The 11,240-nt window shown below is 37.9% G+C and overlaps 1 protein-coding gene across 2 annotated transcripts; it reads left to right on the top strand.

Moving 5' to 3' along the window:
* Window positions 1-870: 870 nt before the first annotated feature.
* LOC105057336 (uncharacterized) lies at window positions 871-6,998 on the top strand. Of its 2 annotated transcripts, none has more exons than XM_010939931.4 (9): window positions 871-1,408; window positions 3,310-3,837; window positions 4,853-4,918; window positions 5,010-5,176; window positions 5,275-5,428; window positions 5,534-5,621; window positions 5,705-6,090; window positions 6,184-6,288; window positions 6,391-6,998. In XM_010939931.4, exons 1-9 carry the CDS (start codon window positions 1,289-1,291, stop codon window positions 6,664-6,666), a joined length of 1,890 nt encoding a protein of 629 aa, XP_010938233.1. In that variant the 5' UTR covers window positions 871-1,288; the 3' UTR covers window positions 6,667-6,998. The 2 variants fall into 2 exon arrangements, with proteins under 2 accessions (XP_010938233.1, XP_010938234.1); XM_010939932.3 differs by lacking the exon at window positions 871-1,408 and adding an exon at window positions 3,161-3,196.
* Window positions 6,999-11,240: the final 4,242 nt, after the last annotated feature.

Genomic DNA, 11,240 nt, shown 5'->3' with positions numbered 1-11,240 from the left:
AGTTCCTTCTCGAGCCCGAATCACCGATTCTCACCTTAGTGCAAGTGGAACTCGAGAAATGTTGCTTGGTAAAAGCGACGTCTTCAGTACGAGAATTTGCGCGGCCCCGCTCCCTCTCCTCTCTCGAGAGAAGGCAACAGCTTCTCGGTTCCCAAAGCCCCAAGTCTGAACCCAAGTTGGGAATAAAAACTAAGCCTAGTTTTATCAAAAAAAAAACCTAAGCCTAGTTATGTCCCCAAGGCCATCTCGAGAATGGACATCTCTAGATCCATGAAAGCCCCTTCCCTATATATATCTCCCCCATTCAGCAATCCCAAGGCCAAATACACAATGAGGAGATAAAAAAAATATAAAAACTATTCTAATCCCCATTCAGGGGGGAGACCCTATAAAAGCACTGCCCTTTTGACAAGGCTGGTGTTTTTTTTTTTGGTAGGGGAAAAAAAAAAAAAAAAGAAAAGAGGGAAGAAGAAGCTGGGTGGATCTAAACAAGCAGTTTGTTATCAAATTTTCAGAATCAATGGGAGCAAGGAGAGGAAACATGAAAGGAAAAAAAAAAATTTCTTCTCTCTCTTTCTCTTTTCATATGTTGACAAGCCACACCACCAAACCCCAAAACACACTTCCCATCATTTCCCACAGCCCAATGCCCCCACCTCCCATCATTTTCAGTTACGCAAGTTTAAATAAAAGGAAAGGAAGGGAGACGCAGACCAAAGAGTGGGACATGGAGGGGTTTTGTGACACCTCACACATTCCCATGCACACACTACCCCACACTTTCGCTTTCCCTCTCTCTATATACTTTCCCTCTGGTCACCATGTCTATGGTCCATGTTATGTGTGGTAACAGTCACTCTCCCATGATATTACATCACTCCACAGCACCTAACATTCCTCGAGGGCCTATCTGACCTTAGCCCTTGTACCCTTCTGGGCTATCTGTTATTTTACAAAAGATTGTTTCTTTGGTCTTTTCCTTTCTTGTTTTCCTTTTCCTTTAATGTGATGGTGTTTTCACACCACCATCTGTTCCTTGTTTGTTGGCACAGTAGTGGGACTTGAAAGCACCCATCTTTTCTTTGTCCATCAGAGACTGAATCTGATAGCTCACTTGCCTCTCGCTCATGTCCTCTTGACGCGTCTTCTCTCTCTTTCTTTCCTCCCAATCTCATCAGTACAGTGAGAGGGTGTTGAGAACTGATTGTTAGGAGGTTTCTGGCGAGGGTTGTGGTGCTTTCTTCTTCCCCTGTTGGTATTGGTTGAGGAGGAGAAGGGATCCCTGGGTATGGACGTGGGGAAGAGGAGGAAGGCAATGTGGCTCTACCCAAAGGTGGTGGGCTTCAACCCTCCTGAGAGATGGGGGCACTCAGCCTGCTTCTTTGAAGGGGTTGTTTATGTTTTTGGGGTAAGTATGAAGCGGACACCTAAGTTGTTGCCTGTTCCCCTTCTTTTCTATTGCTGTTTTGATATGGTATGTATTGCTTTAGATTGAATTGCTTTTTATTAGCTTCCACTTTTTGAGGTTAGTATTTGAAAGAAAGAATAAATACATGTCCATCAAAAAATTCATATTTTACTTTTGCTAATCCTTTGAATATTTGGAATAGTTTTTGGCAGCTTAATTAAGCTATGCTTCATCTCCTGATTTAACTTCTTATGCTACTTATCTTTATATCCTTGCTTGTGAAGTTTGTGCTCGCTGTTTTTGTTGTTTTATTTGCTGCTTTTTAATGGAGTTTACCGTACTCAAGTAATTAACTTAGCAAGTTAGGCAGGCGTGCTTTTCATCCTATTTTTTTTTATTAAACTTTGTCTTGCTACCTCTATTATAATGTTATTTTTTTGAAGCTTGTACCGGTTTTGTGAGTGGAGTTCAAATATGCTAAATTTTTACGGCAATATGTAATAAAGTTTTCAAGTTAGCTGAAGTATTACACCGTTTTGGTTTCTTCTTCTCTCTTGTTTTGCTTCAAAGAAGAGGTGGGATTGCTCCAGGTTCCCCAATTTTTTATTTTTTATTTTTTTGAAAAAGACTTTCATCCTTCATTTTGTCACCATATAGAAAAGCCAAGAGCTTTTTGGTGTGAAAATAGTTTCTGGACATATGTTAAAAACGTTTACCAAATAAAACAGTTTAAAAAGCTATATTACTTTCTACGTTTCCTTCTGCTTTCTTCTAGATCTGTTGTAATGGTTTTTTGTTCTTCCGCTGGAATGATGTTCCGTATTTCCTTTTATAAGAATATAATTCTAATTTATGAAGAAAATATTGGATCAGGATCCGATCGGATCCGATCTAATAATCTAACAGAAGTTTTATAGGCATTATTTTGGCCACTAGTTTTATCTTCCTTCTCCTAAACCTCTGTTCAATGTTAATATCGACTAGCGAGAGTCCATTAAGTTCATGTGCAATGTTATACATAACCTCAATTAAAATCAGTTGACTCACTCAAATTTTGATTATTTGATATCTTGCGAGAAATGACTAAAGTTCAGGGCTTGGATCTTGGTGTTTGATGCAAACTGGTTGGTGAGTGTGTCATGTTGGATTAGATGTCTACTGGGCGTGTAGCCGGGCAATTAAAAGTTCTAGATAGAAGAGAAATTTGTGTTGGACCAAAGAAGATTTTTCTGAGGATAGGAAGGAGAGAGGGAAGATGGGGAAGAAGATATTTCTTGTTGACTCACAATTAAGGTTTTAAATCTCATAGGATAAAGATGTCTTGATTTTTTTATGGAACGGAATGTCTTGATTTTTTCATGGAACGGGATGTCCCGCTATCTTGTCCGATTCCAATAGCAGTCTCACATCTTGATGGATATCCTCCATCTTTCTTCCTTTACTCTTTCCTCAATTTCTTTCTTTCTTTCTTTTTTTCTCCTTCTTATCTTTTTTGTCCTTCTTTTCCTCTCCTCTCTTTTTTTTTCTCTTTCTTTTCTTGTCTCTTGCTTTCTTTTTTCTTATTTTTATTTTTTATTTTTTTCATCTTTCCTTCCTCTCTTGCTTTTCTCTTTCTTCTTCTCTTTTCGCGTGGATAGGTTTCCGAGTCCCGAGCCCATCCGGATCTCATTTTTGCATACTAACCGGAAAAGATGGTTGAGATGCACCCCCCCCCCCCGCGTCCCAGCAGCATGTAAAACTTTGTCACAATAGAGAGAGCAATAACCTATGGCAAGAGGAAGTGTACTAGTAATGGATTTCTCTATACATTTTTAAATATGTTATCAGAAATATAATTCAGCAGATATAGTTAAGTTTTTATTCTGCACAAGTATTAACACCTTTATCTCTTCTTTCTGCAGGGTTGTTGTGGTGGATTGCATTTTAGTGATGTCCTCACCCTTGATCTAGATGGCATGGCCTGGAACTCCCTTGTCACTACAGGTCAAAAGCCTGGAACCCGAGACAGCCACACCGCGGCAATCGTAGGGCATAAGATGGTAGTATTAGGAGGCACAAATGGTTCGAAGAAGGTGAATGATCTTCACGTATTAGATTTGTGGACGAGGGAATGGTGCAAACCCAATTGCAAAGGCTTCCCACCCTCACCACGTGAAAGCCACACTGCCACAGTGGTAGGCAATGATAAACTAGTTATATTTGGGGGCAGTGGAGAAGGGGAAGCAAATTACTTGAATGATGTTCATATACTAGACTTGAAGAACATGTCATGGACTTCTCCAGAGGTGAGAGGTGATCCCCCTGCACCAAGAGATAGCCACACTGCTGTTGCAATTGGCAATAAGCTTCTTATCTATGGTGGTGACTGCGGTGATCGTTATCATGGGGAAGTTGATGTGTTTGACATGGATACGATGACTTGGTCAAGGGTAAGAATTACTAATCTTTTCTCATCTTAATATCTTTTACACTGTAATTATGTTGTCTTCCATAAGGAAATTTATCCTTTAAGTGCTGGATAAATATCTAAAACAATTACAAATAGAACCACTCGTCATTGGTACATTGCATGGATTATATGGATTGTAATTACTCATCTTTTAGCTTATGTAGTTTTTCTTCTTAACAGTGTATAGATTGTTTGGTGATGCCAACAATTTCTAGGTCAGTTCAGGTGTCTCAAAAGCATAGCCTAACATTCATATAACTATATAGTATGGATTCATTCCCCAGTATAGATTCATTCTAATACTAGTTTGACAGTCTTAAACTGAAATCCTTGTATGGGAGTATCATCAGCAAATTTTCACATTGCTAGGATGGTGTTCCATTTGGCATTTAAGTTGTTTATATTTGTATTCTAAACATTATTACAACATTTTTGTTACTGTGCTCCTGTAAAACAGCATATACCTTGTGAGAAGATTGGAAGACATTCTGCTGCATGATTTGAACTCAATCATCAACCATCATATCTGGCTACTCTTGAACATGCAGGGCAATCCCATCTGTGTCTGAGGTTGCTCCATGTACTTCTCTTCAGACAAAGGCACCTAACATATCACGATATTCTCCTTCCATTTGCCCAAGAAATTGCTGAATCCTCATTCCACCAGACAACTTTAATGAGACAATAATGCTCTAGAGATTCATGTGATGCCTTTTCTGATTCACACGATCATATCTAAGTTCTTTTTCATGCTGCATTGCTATGCTATTCTCCAGGAGATAGCCTAATGAATCACGTGGAAATAGCATATGTTGCATCATAAACCTAAGCTTGAGAAAAAAAAGGGAACATTTCTAGCTAGTCCATTGGTAAAGCTTACTCACTTGGTTATTAAACTGTGGTCATGCTCTCTGTTTTACGATTAGTCCGCTTGAATAGGGCTGTGACAAGCAAATTTCATTCAAGAATCTCATGATAATTATATTTTGCTACAGTTAGCAGTTCAAGGATCTTCACCTGGAGTTCGAGCAGGCCATGCATCTGTCAACATTGGGTCCAAGGCTAGTATCTAGTGAATTATTAGAAGCCAGAATTTCTGTTCAGTGGTTTGTTAGAAGAAAAAGCTCATTGGTTTTATTTCCTGCACTGTAGGTTTACATCATAGGTGGAGTAGGAGATAAACAATATTATAGTGATGTTTGGGCTCTCGACTTGGGTACTTTTTTATGGGCACAGCTTGAGATTCGCGGCCAACATCCACAAGGACGGTTTTCTCATACTGCCGTAGTCACTGGCACTGATATTGCTATATATGGGGGGTAGGTCTCTATGTTCAATACCTTCATATTCTACTTTGAAGTGGTGAATATGCTTGTCAGGTGTCAATGCTTCATCTAATTATGCTTCGCATTTGCAGTTGTGGGGAGGATGAACGCCCGCTCAATGAGTTACTCATTTTGCAGTTGGGATCTGAGCACCCTAACGGTCGTTACAACATTTCGATGTGCAAAATGTTTGGTAATCACTGGAATCAAGAAAAACGAAAGTTTTTAAGAGGAACAGAACATTCGGTAAGTGGCTTTTAGATTTTCAGGTACTCAAGCCTAATAGCGTGAAATAACTTTGCTTCGACATTGTGCTTGCAAGCTTAGCTATTGTATTGAACTGTACTGCAGAAAAGTATGGTTCTGAAAAATGGAGAACTTTGTCAGCAATCTCGTGAAGTTGAAGCAGAACCAAGGAGCTCTCTTTTATGTGGTTTGGGTAAAGTCTTGTTCTACATTGAAATGAGTATTATAGTATCCAAATTTAGAGTTTCATGCCCAAGATTTTTTTTTCACTCTCAGATAACAGGCATGACAAAAGGAGGAAAACCAGTGATGCTAGAGTGTGGGAGATCGAATCAGAACAGGAAGAGCACTCTCTGTCGCTTTCCCAGCACTCCTCTCCTTCACAATCTGACCAAGAACAAAATACTCTCCACAAATTGTCGTCTTCGACCAATGACTCCATATCGGCCTCTCAACAATTTGTTCCCTTCAAGCTACATCATCGGCGGGAACCGGTAAATGGTATTCAAAGGACTACCTCAGATGTTCATTTCTTGGGTGCAGAATCCCCAAGACAGCCAAAGACAACACAATTTCTTCATTCTGTTCCCCTTGCAAGGCAAGAAGTTCAATTTCTAGCTGTAGATCAGAATCCACAGCTGAGGCCTGCCTTTCTTCCGTTGGTAGAATCTCATTACAACAATTCACCCTCTTTGACAATCTCTGGGTGTGTGTCTGTGTGTTGTGTGTGGCAATTCTCATTTGCTTCTCTACAGATTGGAGCCGAGGTTCATGGCACGGTGGATGGAGCATTTGACTCTGGGTACCTCATGACTGCTTATGTTAATGGCCAAATGCTAAGAGGTGTCTTGTTTGCTCCGGTAAGATATATTCTCCCTTCCTATTGCCGAATTCAAAGTAAAATTAAGTTCATGGTGCACTGTTCTTAGCATCTCTTGCTCTTGCTTGACTGCGTCGATCAGGGGCCAGGTGTTACAGCTCCAAGTCCTGCAATCAATTCTCAGGGTCTCACAGGCTCCACTGCTGTTACTCAGCATTGTTCAGCTCCCCCTCATGCCATTCCTATCCATTTCAGGCCACGTTCACAAGCTGCCACCTTTGTGCTGCCCGAGCGTGGGCATCATATGCGGCAGGCTCGCCAGCTCCAAGTTGTCAAAGCCCAACCATCAAAGTCTAACAACGATCTACATGGTGTTGTCCTGACGCTGGGAGGACCTGGGGGAGCCAGTGGACCTTAGGACTGACCCACAGACTCTTTAATAGCCTTTTTGAATTGAGTTGCTTTGTAAATTCTAATATGGGAAATACGAAAAGAAGTTTTTCAGCTGTTTAAGTTTAGGAATTGTTGTTACAGCAGTTGGTTGTTCTTTTGCCCTCTTCCCAGATGGCAGGGCACTATGTTAATCCTACATATAAATATTGATTTCGATGTAGTTAGCTTGCAAGCAAGCGGCTGGTGTTTGATCGGTCCGATTGCAGCCATTTTCTGATGGTCGATGTAATAAGATGTACCCCATAACAGTCACAATCTTTTATATTTGAGTGCTACTTATAGCTGCAGTTGTTTCTATGCAATATTTCTTGTGCATAAGGAATATATTATTCTCATTCCTACTCGCAGCAGTGGTTATTTTGCAAATTGACTCAGTTTATGTCAGCATTTTTAAATTTAGTAGTGCAGCCTGAACAGGAGATGGTTCGGCTCTACTTCTATTTGGGTTTGGGTGGCTTCTTTCTGCTGTAATAAAGTGCCAAGAGCCATGCATGAGGTTTAATCCTCATGAAATAATTAGTGGAGGGAGAGATTTTTTATAGATGATTGGAGAAAGATTAACATAGATGATTTGGTTTGAAATTAACAGCTTATGTTTTTACTTCAGATTGAAGTTCGACATACTTATCAGTTTCTTTTGTTATTAGGTCTGCATAATCTTCATAAGGAAGGATTGAACATATTTTTAGTATAAAGAAGCATCAATCATTCTGGTTTTTTGATTTCTAGGTGCACTTTTTAACTTGATACGGGACCCCCAAAAGAAGCATCAGTGAAGAAATCAGAAAGAGAAAATGCAACTCTTTTTAGCTGTCATTTTAGAACTAATCTTTAGGGGGCCCCTTTGCAAATTGTATATTGTTTTTCTTCAGACAATTAAGTCCTCCAATAACTATGTGGTAACCTTGCCCAAAAAACTCAGAATAGGAGGACTAAATTGTTCTCTTAAAAAAGCAGAACAGCATTTGTTATTGCTTTGTATTGTAAAGGGACAGTGAGATTATCTTGAATTGTCATTAAAGACATAAATTAAGGAAATAGAGCCAGGTTAGTAGGTTACTCTCATTTTTATTGGTTTGAGGTACATCCAGTTTTTATATATGTTGCATGCTTTTTATTCTTCTACTCTGTGAAGCCAAATTTTGATTGTTTATTGCCAATTGAGCAACCTCGCAGCCATCTGGCTGATCTCAGATGGAGTTAGTTCTCTAGGTTAAAATTGAATCCAAGACTAATTGCTGTTCCAGTATAGGCCTGGGTAAGGGTGGCAATTTATAACTTGACAACGTGACCAACTTTAGACAGGTTCAGACCAGGGATAAATTGGTCATGAAAGGATCAACCCGAACTAACATGTTTATAATGGATTGGATTCAGTTTTAGAATCGTGACTCATTTAACCCATTTTGACTCATTTGATAGTTAGATTAGATTATAATCCCATCCATTTGATTTCACCTATTTACGACATATCTAATTTATTTAAAATTTATTTAATCAATTTAACCTAATTTGGTTCATTTATTGAACAAGTGATATTAGTAGTGTTGGGTTACCGTTTGATAAAAAAGTTAGTTTTAAGCTTAGATTTTTGAACTATTTAATAAATAAATCAAATTCAAGTAGACAACTATTTTACTCAATTCATATTTCGTCCCAACCCATGTTCCGACCTAATTCATATCTAATCTAACCTGATTGCTGGCCCTATCTCTAAGCAAAATAAGCCTTAATTCTGTGGCAAAATAAAGGCCTCTATTAATAGATAACCATTACTTTGAGCAGGCTTGTGTTTTGCAGTTATATAAGATTGCTTCATTAAATCTCCTCAGACGTTTCCTCTCAAATGCGTTTGTGGATAAGTCAACTAAACAGAGGGTATGGCGGCAGCCAGGCATGAGGAGAAACCATACGACATCACATGAGCCACCCATGGGGAGATGCATCCACTCAGATCGCATAAGAAATTTTGAGTTCGAATGAAACTATGGCAAAGTTTTGAGGAAGTTTTGCTCCGTACATGGACCGACAAAAATAAAGTCCACCCAAGAAAATATGCAGAATTTTAGGAAAAATTTAGAGGGTGTTTGGTTAAGAGGAGTTGGGATCTAGAATCAGAGTGGGAATAAATAATTTTCATTCCAATCGTGTGGTTGGAAAGAGTTCTATTTCGATTTCGATTCTCAGACAGAATGAGAATGATTCAATCTATTTAAAACTCAATCTCTATTTTTTCTTAATAATTCAAATTTCTATTTCGATTCTGATTTCGGTCATGAAGCGAATGCTTCAAAAAATTTGGCCATTCTGATTTCCATTTCAATTCTAATTTCAGTTGCGAACCAAATACCACCCTAATTCTTTTGTATATGATTCAAATATCATGAATTTAATAAGAAATGCCTTAGGTCCTAAAACTAGACAAAATCCAACTTTGGGATGGTTTATGGTCACCTACTCTCAATCTTATTTCACCTATTCACAATCTTATTGGAGCAACTAACTTGTAATTTCAGCCAAAAAGAAAAAAAAGCAACTAACTTGTAACACTGAGTGTATATTTTATATTATGACGCAACCTCTGGATATTATAACCTTAGTAAATATAAGGATCAGTCTTGCCGTGTCAAGGAATACCTTAATAATAAAATTTTAAAAATATAGGTGGATGAAACCCTTTAGCATTATCCTCGCTATTCATTTTAATTGAACATCTAATCTATCTTATGCCATTGATGGAGTTAATTGGGTGAAATGAAAGAAAGACCTGAAGATTAAGAAATCACAAGGCAAAATTTCAAGTATCGGGAGGGAATAGGGGACTCTTGAAAACAAAATAATTAACAAAATTGATATTATAAGGAAGAAACATGCCAAGAATTCAATTTTTCTTTTTAGAAAAAAAGAGCAGATGGAAGGCAATAGTTCCCCAAATTAGAAGTATAGGAGAATGAAATCTCAAAAACAAATGAAATACAAAACCAACAATAACTAATTTGACTATGAAAATATCAAAAAAAAAAAAAAGGAATACTTTGTGTTACACATTCTAGTTCTTCACTAGCCAAAATAAATCCTTCATTTATATAATTTTTGTTCTCGACTTGTGAATATCCATCTTTCACGAACCCCCTGCTCTCTCCTATGCAATGCATTCAAAATTCTAATGTTGTAAATTTGTGGATCATGTTCGGTCTTGCCAAGTTTCCAGTGGTGTAGTTCACTTTGAAGACCTCCAAACCATTCAGGATGGAATCATAGTACTTTTAGGCTTTGTTGACTCCGAAGGGTGTGCAAAGGCACTCACAGCTGCTTATCGCCAGGGCCATTGCTCGTGTGCACTGAATAGCCCTTCCGGGAGGCCCATGCATTTTGTGGGAGTTTTATTGCTGATTTGGAGGTGAATTTATTTTGGGAGTTCTTGGGAACCAACAGAGTACTCTCTCTCTCTCTTTTTTTTTTGCTTGGAAAGATAATTGGTTATATGATGCAGTACAATAGATCCTATTTCCTAGGCTCTATAGTCTAGGTTGGAAGAAGAATGGGCTAGTTGCCAACTTTTTTAATCACAGAGCTTTGGTTTGGAGACTCAAACAGCTGCAGATATCCAAGAAGAATTTAATCAATCGCAAGCTTTTTTAAACCCTGTTACTCTCAGCCAAAATCTAGATCAGTTGATGTGGAAATTGGAAAACAAAAAGGTATTTGCTGCTGCATTCTCTTGCCGATTTCTAAATTCTAAAGGTGTCAACTAATGGTTTGCCAGCTCTCTTTGGAATCTCAATGCCCTGCTAAATATCAGATGTCTCTTGTGGTTTTGTTGGAAAAAGAAATTGAACACTAGAGATAATCTTGGGAGAAGATGAACAAATATTGGGATCGATGTATACTTTGCAATCATTCGGGCGAAATGGTGGATCACCTCTTCTTAACATGGAACTTTTTCTATCTTCAAAAAGAAACATGTGCCACTTTTTGTGTGTTCAGAAAAAAAAAAAAGTGCCACTTTTTCTCCGCTATATGGAAATCAATTTGCTTGCCATTTGAAATTTTTCATCCACAATCACCTTTTTGAAGATACATGTTTGGATTGGAGGTGTGGATGTTTTCTTAGATCAACCTAACCCGTTATTTTAATGTTATTTGCAGCAAGTAGTTGGACTTGTTGCAGGGAAAGAAATGGAAGAATCTTTCTTAGCTAATATGGTTTAATATTTTTAATAGCTACAAAACATTTGATATTATTAAATAATTGATCAATTTTATGTAATCAAAATCATCTTTTAGATTTTTCAAAAGTTTAAAAAAAAATTAAAAAAAAATCCTTTCATAATTATCTGATGTATAGAGATTCACATGCCTTGTCGACCCTTAGAGTTGAAGAATATAATTATGGAGAGTTTAAGCCAATTTAAAATCTACATTTTATTTTCAGTTCTCTTTTTATCTACGTGTCTCAAATCGTGTATGACTTTGCCATAAATAAAATTTGAGCGACCTAGCTTCCTTTTTTTTCTTTAAAATAAAAAAAACTTAGAA

Source organism: Elaeis guineensis, chromosome 14 (genome assembly GCF_000442705.2).
Source record: "Elaeis guineensis isolate ETL-2024a chromosome 14, EG11, whole genome shotgun sequence".
Lineage (NCBI taxonomy): Eukaryota > Viridiplantae > Streptophyta > Magnoliopsida > Arecales > Arecaceae > Elaeis > Elaeis guineensis.
Note: the sequence above shows the minus strand (reverse complement) of the source record. Positions and strands in the feature narration are given on the sequence as shown.

Bases quoted from the DNA above. Each gene is read 5' to 3' on its own strand.
- LOC105057336 (XM_010939931.4), top strand. From the start codon at position 1,289: ATGGACGTGGGGAAGAGGAGGAAGGCAATGTGGCTCTACCCAAAGGTG. The intron at 5,622-5,704 runs GTAAAGTCTTGT...TTTCACTCTCAG, and splicing joins CTCTCTTTTATGTGGTTTGG to ATAACAGGCATGACAAAAGG. The intron at 6,289-6,390 runs GTAAGATATATT...TGCGTCGATCAG, and splicing joins GAGGTGTCTTGTTTGCTCCG to GGGCCAGGTGTTACAGCTCC.